The sequence below is a fragment of the Littorina saxatilis genome, linkage group LG7 (assembly GCF_037325665.1).
Source record: "Littorina saxatilis isolate snail1 linkage group LG7, US_GU_Lsax_2.0, whole genome shotgun sequence".
In the NCBI taxonomy this organism is placed as follows: domain Eukaryota; kingdom Metazoa; phylum Mollusca; class Gastropoda; order Littorinimorpha; family Littorinidae; genus Littorina; species Littorina saxatilis.
Genome location: NC_090251.1, coordinates 14,807,593 through 14,830,092, shown reverse-complemented (window position 1 = coordinate 14,830,092; position 22,500 = coordinate 14,807,593). Strand labels below are relative to the sequence as shown.

At 43.4% G+C, this 22,500-nt stretch overlaps 1 protein-coding gene across 1 annotated transcript in view; it reads left to right on the top strand.

The window, feature by feature from the left end:
• LOC138970769 (endothelin-converting enzyme homolog) overlaps positions 1-22,500 on the top strand; it is a 62,128-nt gene that overhangs the window by 13,339 nt on the left and 26,289 nt on the right. Inside the window, exons 3-7 of the mRNA XM_070343290.1 lie at positions 14,553-14,693; positions 15,506-15,592; positions 16,525-16,670; positions 18,684-18,912; positions 21,109-21,207. Coding sequence (XP_070199391.1) covers positions 14,553-14,693; positions 15,506-15,592; positions 16,525-16,670; positions 18,684-18,912; positions 21,109-21,207 — 702 coding nt within the window. The remainder of the gene's footprint in view (positions 1-14,552; positions 14,694-15,505; positions 15,593-16,524; positions 16,671-18,683; positions 18,913-21,108; positions 21,208-22,500) is intronic.

Here is a 22,500-nt window from a genome sequence, read left to right as displayed (position 1 = left end):
AAGTATAATGACCTCCAGGTATGGTGCACATCACATTAAACAACATTGAATTTCAAGGTCACAGCGAGGTTAAATTTCCTTTGCAAACTGGAAAATTGTCGTTGTCACGTCTTACATGTTTTAATACTAGATCAGTTAGACTTTACATACTTCACATACTTTCAGCATTTTTATAAAACCTCATTAAAAGTGACCTGCTGGTTAATCTTTGTCAAAGTTCAAGGTCACAGCGGGGTCACATCTGGTCCAAATTAATGTGGAATATTTTCAATTTATTCAGCGCGTTTATAGCACGAGCTTTGAAAATACACACAGTTCTAGTGTATAATGTTCACACACGATTAAAGTCTGGTTGAAAAAGTCAAGGTCACAGCAGGGTCGCGTTGAGGTCAAACATATACATTTTTCAATGAGGTTTTCTCATATGTTTTTGAAGCTAGGGCCTTGAAACTTGGCACACTACGCAAGTTGAATTAAACCTCATCAAATTCCAAGGTCACAGTAAGGTTAAAGATCCTTAAAGGATATTTTCTAAAAAAGGTGACCGCCTGGTTAATGTTTGTCAAATTTCAAGGTCACAGCAGTGCCATCTGGCTTAAACTTTGAAAAATTGTCAATTTCTTCAACTAGTTTTATAGTGTTTGAAGTCATTCACACATGATGAAAGTCTGGTTGATTAAATCAAACGTCAAGGTCGCAGCGGGGTCGCATTGAAGTCAGACACATACAATTGTCATTTTCACGAACGCCTTTTAAGCAAAATCTTTGAAACTTCACACATTCCAAAGTTTTGATGTTGTTTGGTTATAATCAAAGTGTGGTCAATTTCCATGATTGAGAGCATTCAGAGGGGTCAAGTTGAGGTCACACAAAAAGTGATAATCTTTATAAGACTCACGTTTGCTGCTATTGCTCACTTGACATTGGTGAAAGTGCTTATTTTATAATTGTTGATCTTGATGTTTTGACCAATTAATATTACCAGGATCAACCATACCAGATTTCAAAGTCCAGAAGTTGTCAAACCTCAAACCTGTTGGAAGTTTCAAAGATTTAAGCATCAACAAATTTCTATTTGATTTGACCTTAAATAACAGATTTGACCTTAAATCTTAAAACAGATCAACCAGACTTTGGTTTTATATAAATTGAAGTTCAATACAATTTCCTTTTTTTTTTACCCACACGAGACCCTGCTATGACCTTCACATTTCTCAAGGATCAACCTTGAATTCTCCATGTTGAACAATCATTAAGCAAAAGCGTTGTTTGAAGTTTGAAGGTTCTAGCTTCAAAAATCTCTGAAAAAATATGTTTCATCCGTTTTCTGAACCACATGTGACCCAGCCGTGACCTTGAAATCTGACAAGGGTCAACAAGACTTTTATCATGCATGGGGGTGATTAAACCCCAAATGTGTGTGAAGTTTCAAGGTTTCAACTTAAAAAACGTCTGAGAAAAATATACATTTTCCTTTTTGGACAATGTGTTGCACGCAAGACAACACGACAAACGCTCGTGTTATCATTCTTTTACTTTAAGGTCGACTTGCGTGCCCGCTCTTTTGCTAATCTCAATTAAAATTCATCTTGGAAGTTCGGTTTTATTACGCTTTTAATTAAGAAGATTAAACTAAGACAACAAATAGTTAGTTTTACCCATTAAACTCGATAAGGTAGTGACATTTTATGTTGAACGCAAGATGGTGTCGCACGCAAGATCTGAAAAGATGTTGACGACATTATTTCAACACTTGATAGCGCATTCGTGGTTCGTGATTTCTTCACAAATTTTGAACACAGAATGTGTCACGTGGTTCCGTAGATGAAGTAGATCTTTGTACATGTAAATTTTGTTTTTAAAAGAATATAACCGTTAATTACTCCCGCAGTGGGGCACTGCGGTTATGAAATTAAAGGCCCCTCCTGTTTTTGGAACCGCAGGAGCTTTCTAGTTTGCTGTTAGGTAGATTTTTGGTTCCTCTTTCCTGTCATGCTCTCTTTTTCTTCATGAATTCTTTTCCTTTTTCTGCCTTCTTGCTCATTCACCTGTATTTTTTCCAAAAATCTCTTCTCTTGCCGCTTGTCTCGCGATTCATGTATAGTTTAATCTGTTAGTGTTCTGATGTAAGTCCAGCAGTAGATAGGTTAAGCCTATTTTAACATACTGGAAACTGGTAATCTTCCAGTAGGTATTAATTTAGTTTTACTAAAGCCTGCTGGGACACAAGTAATGGGTTAGTGCATTTGTAAACAGGAATCGCTTGACAAGTGGCCCCCTTCATCCCCCCCTTCCTCGTCCTGATATGGCTCTGCGTAGTCGGCTGGACGTTAAGCAACAAATAAACAAACAAACAAACCGTTAATTACCGAACATTTTGTCGCACGCAAGATATGACGAAATTTTCAAATCGTTTTCAAAAATGCTGTTCAAAAGTTCTGCAGTCTTTGCTGGATTACTTGAAAGACAGCAGTTTGATACACCGTTATCGCTTGACGTGTCGACATCAATTCCAGAGTTTTTGAAAAAGAAATTTAGTAAATATCTGCGATTGAAAAATGTATGCCGTGATGACGACACATCTTGCGTGCGACACCTTAAAATTCGGTTATCGGAAAAAAAAAATTCTCTCGAGATTTAGATTTGACGTTTGGTCTCGTCTGTAAAGCGATGTTTCAGGCATTCAATCAAACTAAATGCAATTCATTTGTGCTTCTTGTTATTTTTCTGTGGCATATTCAAAACACGAGGTATCACGATGTCCGTTTTCAGATGGCCGGTTTTGGCGTTATTTTTGACTTTAAACAAAGATAACTTCAAAACCGTTCAAGTCAGACACACGAAATTATGTCCACTATCTCTTCGCACATTCATCCACACACACACCAATTTTCAGCAGACACACGTTTTTAGAAACATTTTTATTGTAAAACAAAGTCGTCTTCTGTTCTGTGAGCACCTTTTGGCACTTAGTCATATGGGTAGACTCAAACACAAAGGATTACGCGGCAATCGACATAGACTGGTTCCATTTAATATGATACCTTAGTGTGATCCGCCGGTATTCTTGCTTCCCCTGTGTTTGGTGGCCGCAGGAGCGACCATCTACTCGCGGAATGCGTTGGGAAAGGTGACATGACTCGTTTGTTACCGTTCTCACGAGATCAGTTACTTTTTGATGGCCGCTGCCATAGGAAGGTGACATTGAGGAGGCACGTGACCTATCGCCACTGGCGGCTTCCATTTTGTTGAAACCAACTTTTTGCTTGTTTGTTTGCTTAACGCCCAGCCGACCACGATTGAAACCAACTGGCGGCTTCCATTTTGTTGAAACCAACTTTGTCATCTGTGCTGTTCCGGAAATGAGCTGCGCTTTTTTGGAACTCAAACAGTATCATGTCACTGTTGTCCCATTTGCGCTGTTTCGGAAATGAGTCTGTTTATAGCAACACACACTTGTCTGTCATGTACACTCCATGCAAGTCTCTCCGTCTCTACCTCGCTCTGCCTTCCCAGCTAGCAAGCTTTCGTCGGCCGACTGACGATTTCAGTCGGGTGACGTCGTCAAATGTCGTGTGTCGACGTCCGTTGTCGCGCCGATATCGTTTTGACTGTGTGTAAAACTCGGCAAATGTACATAATAAACCCCGACATCGGCCCGACGCAATGTTGCTGTCGATAAAAATATGCAGAGTTACGGGAGATAACAACTTGAATTTATTATCATTATTTTAGCATTTGTTACGTCCCCTGTTCAAGCGTCGGGAACGGCGTGACATGACTCTGCAAATGCGAAACTAAATTATTCATATTTGTTGACTTTTTCACATAGGAGTAGGATAATTAATTGTAAGTTTTGTTTGTATATTTGCAATCAAATACAGCATGAGCTCAAACCATGAGTTTTACATTTTAAAAATACGCCATCATATATACTTGAAATACTCTAATAGCTTTCCTTACGGTACAAACAAGATTGAGTGTGAAGATGGCCGGCTAGCTGCTACTTTCCCGCGTGAGCAAAGTTTATTTGTTTTCTTAGTTCAAGTTAATATCGAAAGAAGAGACATTCTTGCGAATGTTGGACAGCACATTGATGATATGTTATCCGAGACGAATGTCGCCTCGGGATCTCAATCTGAGTGCTGGTCCCAGTGCCACGTGGTGGCGGTGATAGTTGACAAGTTAAAATTGTGTAGCCAAGGACGGATGGAAACCTACAGGTGTGTTCAAGCTGTTAACGTCAACTCGAGGACAACCGACGGATCCAGCGAGTAAGTGATTTTGGTTTTTTTTTCTTTAATGTTAGTTTTGCTGTTATACAGTGGGGGGGGGGGGGGGGGTGGGGGGGGGGAGTACATACTGCTGTATCTGTAGATGTAGATGTAGGTGTTTTGTCCTGTACAGTGGGGGGGGGGGGGGGGGGGGTGGAGTACATACTCATGATACTGCTGAATCTGTAGCTTTAAGTGTGGTTTGCACTGTTACACTTGGGGGGTGGGGTGTATGTATACTGATGTATCTGTAGCTGTAGGTGTGTGTATTGCATTGTAACACTTGGGGGGGGGGGGGGGGTACATACTGATCTATCTGTAGCTGGTGGTGTGTTTTGCACTGATGCACACCAATCTTACATGGACCAATCTTACATGGTCCAACCTTACATGGTCCAAACCTACATGGTCCAATCTTACATGGTCCAGTCGTGGTGACGATTTTAAACCATGTTGGGTCACGCATGGTCCAATCTTACATGGTCCAATCTTACATGGTCCAATCTTACATGGTCCAACCTTACATGGTCCAATCTTGCATGATCCAATCTTGCATGGTCCAATCTTGCATGGTCCAACCTTACATGGTCCAACCTTACATGGTCCAACCTTACATGGTCCAATCTTACATGGTCCAACCATACATGGCCCAACCTTACATGGTCCAATCTTACATGGTCCAACCTTGCATGGTCCAATCTTGCATGGTCCAATCTTGCATGGTCCAATCTTACATGGTCCAACCTTACATGGTCCAATCTTACATGGTCCAACCTTACATGGTCCAACCTTCCATGGTCCAATCTTACATGGTCCAATCTTGCATGGTCCAATCTTGCATGGTCCAACCTTACATGGTCCAACCTTACATGGTCCAATCTTACATGGTCCAACCATACATGGTCCAACCTTACATGGTCCAATCTTACATGGTCCAATCTTACATGGTCCAACCTTGCATGGTCCAATCTTACATGGTCCAATCTTACATGGTGCAATATTACATGGTCCAACCTTACATGGGCCAATCTTACATGGTCCAATATTACATGGTCCAATCTTACATGGTCCAATCTTACATGGTCCAATCTTACATGGTCCATATATATATTATTGGACCATGTAAGATTGGACCATGTAAGATTGGACCATGTAAGGTTGGACCATGTAATATTGGACCATGTAAGATTGGACCATGTAAGGTTGGACCATGTAATATTGGACCATGTAAGATTGGTCCAATCTTACTTGGTCCAACCTTACATGGTCCAACCATACATGGTCCAATCTTACATGGTCCAATCTTACATGGTCCAATATTACATGGTCCAATCTTACATGGTCCAACCATACATGGTCCAACCTTACATGGTCCAATCTTACATGGTCCAACCTTGCATGGTCCAATCTTACATGGTCCAATCTTACATGGTGCAACCTTACATGGTCCAATCTTACATGGTCCAACCATACATGGTCCAACCTTACATGGTCCAATCTTACATGGTCCAATCTTACATGGTCCAACCTTGCATGGTCCAATCTTACATGGTCCAATCTTACATGGTGCAATATTACATGGTCCAACCTTACATGGGCCAATCTTACATAGTCCAATATTACATGGTCCAATCTTACATGGTCCAATCTTACATGGTCCATATATATATTATTGGACCATGTAATATTGGACCATGTAAGATTGGACCATGTAAGGTTGGACCATGTAATATTGGACCATGTAAGGTTGGACCATGTAATATTGGACCATGTAAGATTGGTCCAATCTTACATGGTCCAATCTTGCATGGTCCAACCTTACATGGTCCAACCTTACATGGTCCAATCTTACATGGTCCAACCTTACATGGTCCAACCTTACATGGTCCAATCTTACATGGTCCATATATATATTATTGGACCATGTAATATTGGACCATGTAAGATTGGACCATGTAAGGTTGGACCATGTAAGATTGAACCATGTAAGATTGGACCATGCGTGACCCAACATGGTTTAAAATCGTCACCACGAGTTTTCGTCACACCCAACAATTCAAAGTGTGGTGCAACACACGAACACTATCCAATGTTTTAGCCATTGGTTTGGATGAGCACGACAAACATTTCGTCTGCTTCTAAAGGTGCTACCGCCTCAGAACCGCAGGCGCGAAGAAAAGTTCGCAGGGATTTCCCGATTGCATAACCGGAAACGAAAGGGATCGCTACGAACTAAGTTTCGTTGGTCAATCTAAAGCTCGCTAATAAGCACCATTGTACTTCCTATGTCTTGAATTAACAGCTTTGTGTTGCATGACCTTGGATGACCTTCAAGGTCACATGTATTTTGGTAGGAAAAATGTGTAAAGCAGTTCTTAGTGTATGATGTCATTGCTAGGTTTAGTTATTTGACCTTGACCCTGAAGGCCAAGGTCATGTAAAGGTCAAGGTCAAGCATGTGAGTCGTATGGGCTTTGCCCTTCTTGTTTATACTGCTGTAGCTGTACGGGGAGGGGGGGTATACTGCTGTAGCTGTTAGTGATTTTTGCACTGTTACACGGGGGGGGGGGGGGGGGGTGTGGGTGGAGTACATACTGCTGAATCTGTAGCTGTAAGTGTGGTTTGCACTGTTACACTTGGGGGGTGGGGTGTACATACTGATGTATCTGTAGCTGTAGGTATTGCATTGTAACACTTGGGGGGGGGGGGGGGTGTACATACTGATCTATCTGTAGCTGTAGGCGTGTTTTGTACTGTTACACTTGGGGGGGGGGGGGGGGCGGTTTGTACATACTGATGTAGCTGTAGGTGTGTTATGTACTGTTACAGTAGGCGGGGAGGGGGGGGGGGGTTGAACATACTGCTGTATATGTAGCTGTAGGTGTGTTTTGCACACAGGGGGTGGGGGGGGGGGTGGGTTGTACATACTGCTGTATCTGTAGGTCTAGGTGTGTTTTGCACTCTACACGGGGGAAAGCGGTTGAGTGTTGTACATACTGCTGTATCTGAAGCTGTAGGTATGTTTGGTACTGTTACAGTGGTGGCAGCGGGGGGAGGGGGATGTACATAATTCTGAATCTGTAGCTGTACATGAGTTTTGTACTGTTACAGTGGTGGGGGGGGGGGGGGGGTTGGGGGTTGTACATACTGCTGTAGCTGTAGGTGTGTTATGTACTGTTACTAAGGGGGAGGGGAGGTGTACATACTGCTGTAGCTGTAGCTGTAAGTAATTTTTGCACTGTTACACTTGGGGGGTTGTATATACTGCTGAATCTGTTGCTGTAGGTGTGTTTTATACTGTAATACTGAGGGGGGGGCGTATACGGCTTTATTCCCCCCTCTGCTTCTTTACCTCTGTAAACTTGTAGAGCTAGTTATTTTTCGATAATGACCCAGCAACCAAACAAATAACGAGCCAGCAACAGCCTGAATCCTCGATAGTGCAATGGGTTGAGAAGCTGTTCTGTTTTGGTACTACTTTTGCGACTGAAAAGTTCCGAACGCTCTATACGTACGAAATATACATCTCTGGAGCAAACAATACAAACATACCGCATTTAAATTAACAACTACAGGCCTGAACACATGAATCTCCATATAAAATCCATGAGTTAGGTTGTTTTCTGAATCTAGATCTGCCGTGCACACACCGTTCATCACAAGCAAATTCCCAAGGCAAGTAACTCATACTCTTGCCGACAAGAGTAGTTCCCCTTCTTTTAACGCAGTTTCTTCGACAACACTGACTGCAATCCGACGGTCAGTTTTCAACAATATTTCATTTTATAAACAGATCACACGCAACCAAATGCACACATCTCATCAATTTAAACAACATAAAGCGGTTTCATACACTATTTTCCCCAGAAAACTGAACTTCATGCAGTAATTAACGTTTGAACACGGGTGCAAAAGTTCGTCTGCTAGTCCCATTTGACGAAAGAACATTATCCTGAACGATACTAAAACATAAACAGAACACACAATATCTGCCTTTACCGCCACAGCAGAATAACAGCATATCTGTGTACTTGATTTTAGTCTAAAACAGGGAAACTGACAAGAAGTGTTAACAGAATGGAATGATTTGCACGGAACTATACAACCGCGCATTAATCGATCGCCTGCGCAGGTTGACTGGTTGAGTGATTCGGATTCGATCAAACTTTCGCACAAAAACTCCTGTTTTCTTTGAATAACTGAAGAAAGGAGGAATAAAGAGGTTACACACCTCGTCTCAGTGATTATTAAAAATAATGGTCTCAGTTCGCGGTCATGAAAAAGCTCGCTGAAGCTCGCATTTTTCATGATCCGCCAACTTCGACCATTATTTTTATTAATCACTGAGACTCGGCATGTAACCTATACTTATTCCCCCCTCTGCTTCTTTACCTCTGTAAACTTGTAGAGCTAGTTATTTTTCGATAATGACCCAGCAACCAAACAAATAACGAGCCAGCAACAGCCTAAATCCTCGATAGTGCAATGGGTTGAGAAGCTGTTCTGTTTTGGTACTACTTTTGCGACTGAAAAGTTCCGAACGCTCTATACGTACGAAATATACATCTCTGGAGCAAACAATACAAACATACCGCATTTAAATTAACAACTACAGGCCTGAACACATGAATCTCCATATAAAATCCATGAGTTAGGTTGTTTTCTGAATCTAGATCTGCCGTGCACACACCGTTCATCACAAGCAAATTCCCAAGGCAAGTAACTCATACTCTTGCCGACAAGAGTAGTTCCCCTTCTTTTAACGCAGTTTCTTCGACAACACTGACTGCAATCCGACGGTCAGTTTTCAACAATATTTCATTTTATAAACAGTTCACACGCAACCAAATGCACACATCTCATCAATTTAAACAACATAAAGCGGTTTCATACACTATTTTCCCCAGAAAACTGAACTTCATACAGTAATTAACGTTGGAACACGGGTGCAAAAGTTCGTCTGCTAGTCCCATTTGACGAAAGAACACTATCCTAAACGATACTAAAACATAAACAGAACACACAATATCTGCCTTTTCCGCCACAGCAGAATAACAGCATATCTGTGTACTTCATTTTAGTCTAAAACAGGGAAACTGACAAGAAGTGTTAACAGAATGGAATGATTTGCACGGAACTATACAACCGCGCATTAATCGATCGCCTGCGCAGGTTGACTGGTTGAGTGATTCGGATTCGATCAAACTTTCGCACAAAAACTCCTGTTTTCTTTGAATAACTGAAGAAAGGGGGAATAAAGAGGTTACACACCTCGTCTCAGTGATTATTAAAAATAATGGTCTCAGTTCGCGGTCATGAAAAAGCTCGCTGAAGCTCGCATTTTTCATGATCCGCTAACTTCGACCATTATTTTTAATAATCACTGAGACTCGGCATGTAACCTCTACGTATCTGTAGCTGTAGGTGTGTTTTGTACTGTTACAGTGAGGGCGGTAGGGGCGGGGTGTTCTACATACTGCTGTATCTCTAGCTGGTGATTTGTTTTGCACTGTTACACTGGGGGGGGGGGGGGGGGTTGTACACACTGCTGTATCTGTAGGTTTGTTTTCCACTGTAACACTGGGGGGAGGGGGGGTTATACTGCTGTAGCTGTAGCTGTAAGTGAATTTTGCACTGTTACACTTGGGGGGGGGGGGGGGGGTGGTGGTACATACTGCTGTATCTGTAGCTGCACCCAGCCAGCAAGACATTAGCGGCCGATAGTCGGCCGAACACCCTTCAAAAAGTCGGGCAGGTGACGTCAAAAGATACGACGCGGGTGTTGGCCCGACTAACTTTTGCAAAGAGGCAACGAGGCGGCCGACAGGCGGCCGAACACCTGTACTATGGCGGCACGCATCCGGTCCGATGTTAATCGGCCCGATGGCTTGTTGGACCTGCGGCCCGACACCTTATGCCGACATCGTCCCGATGTCTTCCCACTGAAATCGATATCTTCCCGATGTCGGCATAAGGTGTCGGACCGCAGGTCAAACAAGTCATCGGGCCGATTAACATCGGACCGGATGCGTGCCGCCGTAGTGCAGGTGTTCGGCCGCCTATCGGCCGCATCGTTGCCTCTTTGCAAAAGTTAGTCGGGCCAACACCCGCGTCGTATGTTTTGACGTCACCGGCCCGACTTTTTGAAGGGTGTTCGGCCGATTATCGGCCGCTAATGTCTTGCTGGCTGGGTTAGTGTCTGTGTGTGTATCTCTCTCTCTCTCAATCTCTTTCTCTCTCTTTGTCTTTGTCTCTCTCCCGATCTCATGCGCTCTCTCTCTCGAGTCATTTTCTCTCACCCAGTGTTCATTTATCTGTTTCTCCGTCTCGAGTCACTCTCTGTCTATCTGTCTGTCTGTCTGTCTGTCTCTCAGTCTCTCTCTGTCTGTCACTTTTCTCTGTCTCTGTCTCTCAGTCTCTGTCTGTATGTATGTCTGTGTCTCCCTCTGAGTCTCTCCGCCTCTGTCTTTCTATCTATGTGTGTGTGTGTGTGTGTGTGTGTGTGTGTGTGCGTGTCTCTCTCTCTCTCTCTCTCTCTCTCTCTCTCTCTGCTCTCCTCTTCCGGTGGCTACAGCTTGCAGCAGCACAGTTTTTCGCTCCAGCAATTCATTTGAAGAAGATACGAAAATGCCGGTCGTTGGACTACCAACTGCCATGGAAGCTGCCTTGACGGGTCTGCTAGCTGACCACTACGTCAAGTACTGGAAGGTCACCGGAGAGGGAGAGGGAGCTACGGTCACATTTGGAATGCACAGCAAAGAGAGCCAACAAGCCGCCATTTGCCGAGGCTAGCCAACGCAATGTCAACAAAGCCCCTTCGCAGTTCAGGCGTGACAGACAGCGAGCCCAACAATTTTACTGTAAAAAGGTAGGGCCTACGCGTTTCCTCCGTTGACACAGCCGATAACTCGAGTAATCATGCTATCACAACATCAGCTACAGGCCACAGGGACACGCATGTCAATGCAGATGATACCAGAAACGCACAAACAATGAGAGTACACGCCGACGAACGCATTGACAGTGAGGCGAGCTGTGTTGTAAACACCGAAGCACGTAAATCACGAAGCCGAATTTCACACATTCCAGGGCCAACTCCGCAGCAGTCCATTGACTCCACGTGCGTGGCCATTGACAGTGGCAGTGACTCAGTTTAAGAACAGAGAGCGATACAGCGGGACCTGTCGAACATCAGCTGGCTGAAGCTGAGAGGTTTGCCTTACAAAGGGACTACAACCTCGAGGTAGTAAAATCGCTCGCTTCAGAACTGACCCTCAACCTCACGACGCAAAAGGAACTGAAATCTATGCAAGATAAAACAAGGAACACTTTTCTGACCAGAGTGGTGTACGATGCTTCATGTAAACAGTTGATCGCAAAATCTGATGATTTCTTGTTCACCTACGACTGTACTAAAGCTGAAACACTGTACTGGGCGTTTCTGAGGGACAAAGCAGACATGATGACGGACCAAACCAAAAGACTGACATTCATCGAAGAGACCAAAGATGTGCGACGAACCTACTACCGACGCGAGATAGACCATATGGACCAAGGACTTGCATGTACTGGTCAATCTTCTCAGGGTTTACTTTCACAGTTGAACTTTCGTGTGTGAAAGACTGTATCGGTAACATACGGGTCTGACATTGGAAATACCATGTCAGTCAAATAAGGTTGTACGTGTACGCGATCGATCTCGATGAGTATTGTATAATGCCAAAGCCAACCACACCCCTGATTCCCCCCTACCCCCCTTGGTCATGGGCAAATTGCCTAACCAGTAAACCATTTGAGTCTTGAGTCTCTCTCTCTCTCTCTCTCTCTCTCTCTCTCTCTCTCTCTCTCTCTCTCTCTCTCTCTCTCTCTCTCTCTCTCTCATCCGACACACGGTTCAAAGCAGAGGTCTTGTGTTAACTTGAGTGCACGTGTACCCAGCAGGAGGGGGGTGATTCAGGTCAGAAGTGGGGTAAGCACTTTGGTCTTCAGTCTTTGGGTTCTTGCTTTCAGTGGAGAAGATGCCAACACGAAATTGCACTATGCTCTTCTATTTATTGTCCTTGTCTATCGGACACGAAGAAGGGCAGCTACAATCGCCCCAGGCCGAGTCACAGAGTTGACATGATCAGTACACAGCTTCACGGTGTGTCATGTTATACATACCAGCTGATGGTTGAGTCCAAAACTAGTGCGGTGGCTAATGACAGCTGCTGTATATAACTTCATTCATTGAGAAGATTAGCAAAGCTATATATACTCTGTTTTCTGAGCCTGGACCATTGAGACGGTTACCTCATAGATCTGTTCATTCTTCAGTTTGTCGGTGTCAAAAGTTATACTCCCATTCCACACAATCGTTCTAGGTCCCGTTCCCGTACCGACCAAGGACGGCTGCCACAACAATGGAACGCTGCGCAAACGGCCGTTTTTGGCATCTTTGAGCAGCGTCTGACCATAGTGGCAGCCGTCCTTGGTCGGTACGTAAACGGGACCCAGAACGGATGTGTGGAATGTGGGTATAACAACTCAGTGTGTGAGAGCGCTACCGTTGCGTTACCGTTCTTTTAAGTTCCTTTGGTGGGTTGGGTTGAGGTTCTATTACCGTTCATTCTGATCGGGAGGGGAACGGCTAAAAATTTGAACATGCAGCCCTTCCGTTCAAAGCAGTTCCGTTAACGATCATTTACGTTCCATTGCGGTTCTCTCCCGATCCCTCCCGTGCCCGCACCGTTCCTTGGTCGGTACTGGAACGAAACCTAGAACGGTTGTGTGAAATGAGGGTATAAGACTCGACCACTTGGCTTATGGTGGAGACAGCTGGACTAAGATCTCTGGATATAATTGAAGAGGAGTAGTCTTCCTTTCAGAAAAGGTGTACTCTGTCTTGCAGATTAGAAGTTTGTGCTGTCGGAGCTGGGTAAAGGGAGTGGCCGGGGAGGGGAAGGGGGTGTAAGAGAGTGGTAAGAGAGGCGAAAGAGGAAACTGGACAGGGAAAAGTCACTGCCTGAAGCATTCAATAAAGCCAGGACAAAATAAATTACGACATGCAGGTTTTCAATTCATATTTTTGCAAAGTATCTGCACAAGCATGTGTGCCTCTGTGAGTATGTTCGTGGCTGCTTTCATGGGGTGCCTGTATCCTCAGTAATTTGAGGATTTCTTTTATCTCTCTTTTTCTGACACCTTTGATTTAACGTCATTTTTACAGGACAGGTTGTTTTTCCTTTCACAAGTTTCAGTTGTAATTTATAAGTTGTAGTAGTTTGACCTTATTGTTTTAGTACAAGTAGAACAAGAAATTCCTCCGAGGTAGGAAAAACACCCCCGTCAAAGGGAAATAACCTTCTCAGTTGGTGGCAGTGAGAATGGTTATTTCCCTTTGACCATTAATATGTCCCTCTATAAGTCCTTGTATAATTTTAATCCACCAATAACTCCCTAACCGTGTGTTTGACTGGTCCCAATTTTTGTAAGGACCGTGTCAGGAATGTATAGAACCTGTTCACCAAGTTTGGTGACGATCGGTCCGTTCATTCTTGAGATCTATATGCGAACACAAACAAACAAACAAACAAACACATCGAGCGAATCCTATACACACCCCTATACCGGGGGTGTAAAGAAGTAGATCCGAATGATACCCGGCTTCGCCGGGAAGAAGTAGAGCCGAGGGGAAGAAGTAGAGGGATATCCGGCTTCGCCGGGATAAAAGCGTTGTGGACAGTGACCTTCTAAAAATAGTAACGGGAATATCTGGCTTCGCCGGGATGAAAGCGTTGTGGACAGTGACCTTCTAAAATAGTGACGGGAATATGGATTGACGCCACACGAAAGAAGGGAGATAAACGCGCAAAACACTGGAGAAGATAAGGAAGAGTTACTGGGAATGGATGTAGTGGATCTACAGAATAACCAAAATCGGTTCAGCGCTGCGCGCTGAGAGCACGTGTTGAAAATTCTCATCGACCAGGTTGTGTCCGGGGTCTACCTGAATATGCCCACCAAATTTGAAGCAGATCCATCGAGAACTTTGGCCGTGCATCGCGAACACACACACACACACACACACACACACACACACACAGACACAAGTCGTATATATATAGACTAGATGAATACCCGCTTCGCCGGGTAGCCGGCTTCTCCGGGAAGAAGTAGAGTCGTATACTCTGCAACACATGTAACCCAAATACAACATGTGCCCGTACACTACCGCTTCGTTTATGAAAACATTGCTTCGGCCATGTTGATTTTTATCAACCAATTTTCTTGTTACAGCTGCAGGGAGACTACAAGAAGTTCATGACGACAGTGGCGAAGCTCATAGCACGCGATGCTCATGTCAGCGACTCGCGTGTGACTGACAGGATCGGCACCTTTGTTGGCGACGCGTATGAAGTGGAATCAAAAATTGCTAGGGTAGTATGCTTTGTCTACCTGTCTGTGTGTCCTTCTGCCTGCCCATCTGTTTTTGCGTATTTAGTTGTTGTTAGTGTTGTTGTTGTTGTTGTTGTTGTTGTTGTAGTTGTTTGTGTTTATGTTGTTGTTTATGTTTATGTTTACCCCCCGCGGGTTAGGGGGAAGAATTTACCCGAAGCTCCCCAGCATGTCGTAAGAGGCGACTAACGGATTCTGTTTCTCTTTTTACCCTTGTTAAGTGTTTCTTGTATAGAATATAGTCAATTTTTGTAAAGATTTTAGTCAAGCAGTATGTAAGAAATGTTAAGTCCTTTGTACTGGAAACTTGCATTCTCCCAATAAGGTAATACATTGTACTACGTTGCAAGCCCCTGGAGCAAATTTTTGATTAGTGCTTTTGTGAACAAGAAACAATTGACAAGTGGCTCTATCCCATCTCCCCCCTTTCCCCGTCGCGATATAACCTTCGTGGTTGAAAACGACGTTAAACACCAAATAAAGAAAAGAAAGAATGTTTATGTTTATGTTGTTGTTTATGTTTATGTTGTTGTTGTTGTTGTTGTTGTTATTGTTGTTCTGGTTCTTGTTCTTGTTGGTTGTGGTGGTGGTGCTGATTTATTTTTAAGCAAAATTCAGCTGGGTTTTTGTTTCAGAGAGATTGTTTGCTTGCAATGTACAATACTATTAACTAGGCGAATACTGATACTACAATGTAATAGAGGTTAAGGAGATATGTGATTCCTATAGAGGCATTCATATATTCATCTCTACTTTTTTTCATTTAATGCATTTTGTTGTGCTGTCTTGTCCAGTTTGCGTCCAACACCCGCTTCTCAAGGGATGCCTTCAGCCACTCACAAAAGGTGACTTTGGATCAACTCAAGCAGAGCTTTCCCGAGGTCAGTGAAGGTAGTCCTGTCAGCTGAAATAACTCTTAAAGGTACTGAATTTGTCAAATCCATGTGCACGGAGCCCCTGGGGCTTTTAGTCATACCTCAGGCAGCTATCCGTTAGAAGAACTACCAAGTTTCATCGACTTGCACCCAAAGAGTCAAGAACTGCAATTTTTTTTACGAATTAATTTCGTACTCGGACCCGGCAGGTCTTGATCTATTTTTGGATCTAAATTTAGATCAGGTAGATCACCACATCATGCACAAAAAGACACGTCACTAAGCAAACTATGTCAGACGTCATCATGAGTTTGTGTAAAACAAAATGGAGGCCGGATCGCGGAATCACTCAGTTGAATCGAACTCCGACCAAACACCACGTAATAACTAGGTTAATTTATGCACTCGCGTGAACAAGAAACTGTCGAGCTTCACAGATGTCGTCGTTGGGTAGTTTTGGGTTTGTTTTACTACCATAGGAGAATTTTTGAACTGTGAATGCACTCAGCTGCAACAAAAACGCAAAACGAAGGCTGTGAGCTGCACTGTGCCTTTAAAACCAGAGTGAGGTCCTGTCGGAAGGAATAAGAGACTGGACCAAATAGGCTTACATGTATCAGAACTAAATTTGAAGCGGGCGAATTTAACATACAGGTATTGGTGTTTTTTTAAAATTCCTTCCTATATAATCATGACCGAGCTTTAATTTCAATAGGAACACTTTGTCGCATCATGCACACTTGATCTAAGATAATAATAATAATAATAATAATAATAATAATAACTGGACATTTTACAAAAGAACATAATTATACAGAATAGAACAATTAAATGTACAACCTACATAAAACAATTAACCATACGGACAAAAATCAACACATGTACTGTTCACACAGATGGAATATTCCTGTCAGAAATCGAACACCTATATTTTTCAGATCGACTGGACAATGCAACTTTCTTACATGTTCAACGAGGCACATGTGACAGGTAGTACAAAGGTGGTGGAGCCTTACCCTACCTACATCAGCAACCTTACCGCCATGATTCGTAATCTGGATTCGGACCAGGCAGTCAAAAACAGGTGAATGGAAGTTTTGAAATTTAGAGTTCTTCTTCTTCTTCTTGTGCGGTCGTGGGCTGAAACTCCCATGTACACACATGTTTTTGCACGAGTGGATTTTTACGTGTATGGTCGTTTTTACTCCGCCATTTGCGGGGATGTAGCTCAGTCGGTAGCGCGCTGGAGTTGTATCCAGTTGGCCGCTGTCAGCGTGAGTTCGTCCCCACGTTCGGCGAGAGATTTATTTCTCAGAGTCAACCGGCTTTGTGTGCAGACTCTCCTCGGTGTCCGAACACCCCCGTGTGTACACGCAAGCACAAGACCAAGTGCCCACGAAAAAGATCCTGTAATCCATGTCAGAGTTCGGTGGGTTATAGAAACACGAAAATACCCAGCATGCTTCCTCCGAAAGCGGCGTATGGCTGCCTAAATGGCGGGGTAAAAACGGTCATACACGTAAAAGCCGTGGGAGTTTCAGCCCATGAACGAACAAACAAACAAACAAACAAACTCCGCCATTTAGGCAGCCATATGCCGCTTTCGGAGGAGAAATTTAGAGTGAAAATCTGCTGCGATGGATCGTTAGTTAAATAATTTATTCGTGCATCATCTCCTTGTTTTTGACTTTCCTGAACAATCAGGAGGGTGTTGAGACAACCGGACGGTCAGGCGGCCGTGGACACAAAACGTTACGTTTAGGCTTTTCTCGGATGATATTTACGCTATACCTTTGAACCCAGACACACTGCTAGGTTTTGATGACGTCCAGTGTGGTTGACCTTCGTCTAATTTCAAAGTCACAGCGGTGTCGAGTTCGATCAACACATGGAAAATTGTCAATTTCTCAAAGATATATGATTCTGGAGTTTTGAAACTTCTCACGCTTTCAGGGGTTGATGACCTTCAAACATGACGTTAACTTGCTAGACCCTCTACTAGTCAAATTTCAGTCTCACCGGAAGGGTGATTTTGGGGTAAAATATATAGATGATTGAAAAAAGTAATGTTCTTCAATGTTTATGAAGGTAAAGCTTTCAAACTTCACTCACTCCCATGGTTTGAAATAATTATAACTTTCAGACATGATCCAAGTCTAGTTGACGCTCATCCATTTTCAAGGTCATAGTTGGGTCAATTTCTGGTCTCTAGACATGATCCAAGTCTGGTTGATCGTGTCTTGTTCTCTTGGTTTCTGTCTGTCTGGTTTGTCTGTCTGTCTGTCTGTCTGTCTGTCTGCCTGTCAGACTGAAACTTTCCCAAATGGCGCCTTAGGTGTACTTTCTTCAATGCAGTGATGTGTTTGAAACAGAAAGCTCTCTCTCTCTCTCTCTCTCTCTCTCTCTCTCGCTCTCTCGCTCCCCACGTTCGGCGAGAGATTTATTTCTCGGAGTCAACTTTGTGCAGACTCTCTTCGGTGTCCGAACACCCTCGTGTGCACACATGCGCACGAAAAAGATCCCACGTTCACAGCGAAAGTCTCAGGGCTTGGAAAACACGAAGACACGCATGCATCATCTCTCGTCTCTGATTATCATGATCGTATCTCGATACTTTGACGAGACAAACCCAATGCTGGTGTGTCGAAGAAGACAGCCACAGCGGGCTTGTTCGAATCAAAGTATCACACCATATCTTCAGCGTATTACCAATACCTGTCCCAATATAGACCAGTTGGTCTAAGAGGACGTTAAACCCTAATAGTCAGTCAGTCTCTCGCTCTCGCTCTCGCTCTCGCTCTCTCTCTCTCTCTCTCTCTCTCTCTCTCTCTCTCTCTCTCTCTCTCTCTCTCTCTCTCTCTCTCTCTCTCTCTGTATTTAATTTCGTGTGTTTTCTGTGCCATTGTTGCTATAATTTTCGCTGTCGTTGTTGTTTGTATTGGTTTAAATATCATGCATTTGCAATATCGTCCGCCACATTAATCGTTTGTTTTTTAGAGTACATTTATAAGTTTTTCTTTTTGTGCTCCTTTATAATTACATACATGCAATGGCTTTGTATTTTTGCAACCGAATGAACACTGTTGAAACGAAACAGAAAGCTGAACAACTACCTGATGTGGCGCGTGCTGGAGGTCTACGTTATGGACTTGTCGTGGGAATACATGCACGCTAACCGCCAGGTGTACGTGGACAAGTACGGGCCCGTCAACTTCCTGGGCCTGGGCACACAGAAGTACTGCTTCATGCTGGCCAAGCACTACTTCGACATCGCTCTCAGCTCGCTCTACGTCTACACCAACTTTGAGAAGAAGAATAAGGATAAGGTCAGTAGCTGGGGTCGTTTTGCGTGTTGGCTGGTTGGTTCATTTGATGTTGTTTAGAGACAGAGAGACGAGAGACAGAGAGACGAAACCAGAAATTTGCACTCGCAGCAGCTTCACCCCCTGCCCCCTCCTTTCTCTTAACCCTACCGGACCACCGAGGAGCTGAAACCAATTGAGAGAGAAAAAGAAAGAGAGAAAGGACGGAAAGTAGTTGGCTTTATTTTAACCCGTAGCTTTTGGTGACAGCCCCAAAAAAACACCCGACAACAACAACAACAGCAATAACTACAAAACAACATCAATAAAAACATACACACTCAAACACAAATCCGCACAAACAAAGAGAAACGCCAAATAACAATCATTAAAAGAAGAGAAAAACAAGTCGCGTAAGGCGAAATAACTACATTTAGTCAAGCTGTCGAACTCACGGAATGAAACTGAACGCACTGTAGTTTTTCACAAAGACAGTATAGCTTCGTCAATCCCCGCGAGAAGGAAATCGCTCACCTTCCACGTGCAAAACGCAGTGAAATTAACACGCCAGAATAGCGCGGTAGCGTATTGTGCCAAGCAGGATAGCGCGCTTTTCTGTATTCTTGTTAACTTTCGGAGCTTGTTTTCAATACAACCTATCATATCTATATGTTTTTGGAATCAGGAAATGATAAAGAATAAGATGAAATCATTTTTGGATCGATTTCTTAAATTTTTACCGTAAGAAAATATTAATCTATTTTCCTTAATTGTGATCACATTTTAAGAGTAAACATGACATATGTATATATTTTTAGATTCAGAATATGATGAAGAATACGATGCAATCAATTTTAAGTCTGTTTGCGAAAAATCGATTTTAATGACAACTTTAGTGAGCAAACTCATTAATTTATTTTTAAGCCTCCAAGCTGAAATACAATACCAAAGTGCGTGCTTCGTCGAAGATTAATTGACCAAAATTTCAACCAATTTGGTTGAAAAATGAGAGCGTGACAGTGCCGCCTCAACTTTCACGAAAAGCCGGATATGACGTCATCAAAGCTATTTATCAAAAAAATGAAAAATATGTCTGGAGATATACCATACTCAGGATCTCTCATGTCAAATTTCATGAAGATCGGCCCAGTAGTTTTCTCTGAATCGCTCCACACACACACACACACACGCACGCACGCACGCACGCACGCACGCACGCACGCACGCACGCACGCACGCACGCACGCACGCACACACACACACACACACACAAACACACACACACACAAACTCACACACACACGCACACACACACACACACACACACACACCACGACCCTCGTCTCGATTCCCCCTTCTACGTTTAAACATTTAGTCAAAATTTGACCAAATGTAAAAATAAGAAAAAAAGTGGGGAGCAACATTTGAAAAAGTGAGAAGTGTCAGGAGAAGGGCGTGTTGATCACGTGACTGACGTCACTCAATGGACGAATTCCGAAAATAGCTGTGTCGGGTTTGAACATGTGAATACTGTTGCTTTTAGGGGGACAAATTTAGCCCTACCAATCACTAGCGAGGGTCGTGTCTGAAACATGTGAATACTGTTGCTTTTAGGGGGACAAATTTAGCCCTACCAATCACTAGCGAGGGTCGTGTCTGAAACAAGTGGACTAGGAGCACGTGTGCATTGATTTGTTCGAGTAAAAGCAAGGGTATTCACTCGTTTTCAACCCATGCGCGCCCGGCAGAGTGATTTCCGAACAACGTCGATTATTCTGCCCAAGAGTTTGTTTCCTAATAGACGAGTAACAAACAGGGCTCTCAGGCTGATTTTAAATGCACAGTCGGTACTCCAGGGAAAATTTGGTTTCATTTGACAGACAAATGCATAGTCTCTGAAACAACCTTTCTTAGAACCCAAAAATGACAGCAGCTATACGCAATTTTAAGGCAAAGTAGCTCAGATATTATGAAAAATGTACTTTAGAAAAAAAACATTTTGTTGCAAAAAACGGCAATATCAGCGGAACCGCAGGCAGCAGAGTAGATATTTCTGAGTGAACTATCAAGTAATTGGAAGGTGTTTAACAGCAAGTGAAAAAATTGTCAAATGAAACCAAATTTGCCCGGGAGAACCTCATGTGCATTAAACTCCTTAAAACTAAGCGCCTTTTTATCCGTTTTGGTTCCTCGTCTATAACTTGTTGTGTGTTGTGCCAGGTGACGGACATCACGGACACCGTGAAGACAGCCATCGAGGAGATGCTGACCTCCAACACGTGGATGGACCAGGGCACCAAGGACTACGCCATTGCAAAGGTGAGAGAGAGGGGGGGTGGAGAGAGAGAGAGAGGGAGAGGCGGACAGAGAAAGAGAGAGAGAGAGAGAGAGAGAGAGAGAGAGAGAGAGAGAGAGAGAGAGAGAGAGAGAGAGAGGGGGGATAGAGCGAGAGAGAGGGATTCATCGAGAACATGATCAATACCAACACATGAATGGACCAGTGCATCAAGGATTACGCCATTGCCAAGGTGAGAGAGAGAGAGAGAGAGAGAGAGAGGCAGAGAGAGACAGACAGAGAGACACAGAGAGAGAGAGACAGAGAGAAAGAGACGGAGAGAGAGAGAGAGAGACAGAGAGAGAGAGAGACAGAGAGAGAGAGAGCACGTTAGAGGGAGGGAGAGAAAGAAAGGGAGCGAGAGAGAGGGGAAAATAGAAGGACATAGGGAGAGAGAGAGACAGAGAGAGATAGAGAGACAGAGAGAGAAAGAAAGAGAGAGAGAGAGAGAAAGAGGGAGGGAGGGAGAAAAAGAAAGGGGGGGGGGCAGATAGAGGGACATAGAAAGAGAGAGAGACAGAGAGAGACAGAGACAGAGAGAGACAGAGAGAAGTCTGAAGTTTGAATGTTTTAATGAGTAGGCCTTGGGCCCTTTTCATGGAGATGAGCACATCTAAAGCACCAACACACTAATGCACATAGTGAACAAAAACAAGAACATCCTACTAGTATCGCCCTGTTTCGTTTACGGATTATGGATTACGAATGGAAAGCGCCTTCATGACAAATGTAGACAAGTCGCGTAAGGCGAAAATACAACATTTAGTCAAGCTGTCGAACTCACAGAATGAAACTGAACGCACTGCAATTTTTCAGCAAGACCGTATACTCGTAGCATCGTCGTCCACAGCTTGTGGCAAAGGCAGTGAAATTGACAAGAAGAGCGGGGTAGTAGTTGCGCTGAGAAGGATAGCACGCTTTTCTGTACCTCTCTTCGTTTTAACTTTCTGAGCGTGTTTTTAATTCAAACATATCATATCTATATGTTTTTGGAATCAGGAACCGACAAGGAATAAGATGAAAGTGTTTTTAAATTGAGGTCGAAAATTTAATTTTGATCATAATTTTCATATTTTTAATTTTCAGAGCTTATAAAAAAAATTTTTTGTTGACAATTGTCAGATTTTTAATGGCCAAAGTCATTAATTAATTTTTAAGCCACCAAGCTGAAATGCAATACCGAAGTCCGGCCTTCGTGGAAGATTGCTTGGCCAAAATTTCAATCAATTTGATTGAAAAATGAGGGTGTGACAGTGCCGCCTCAACTTTTAGAAAAA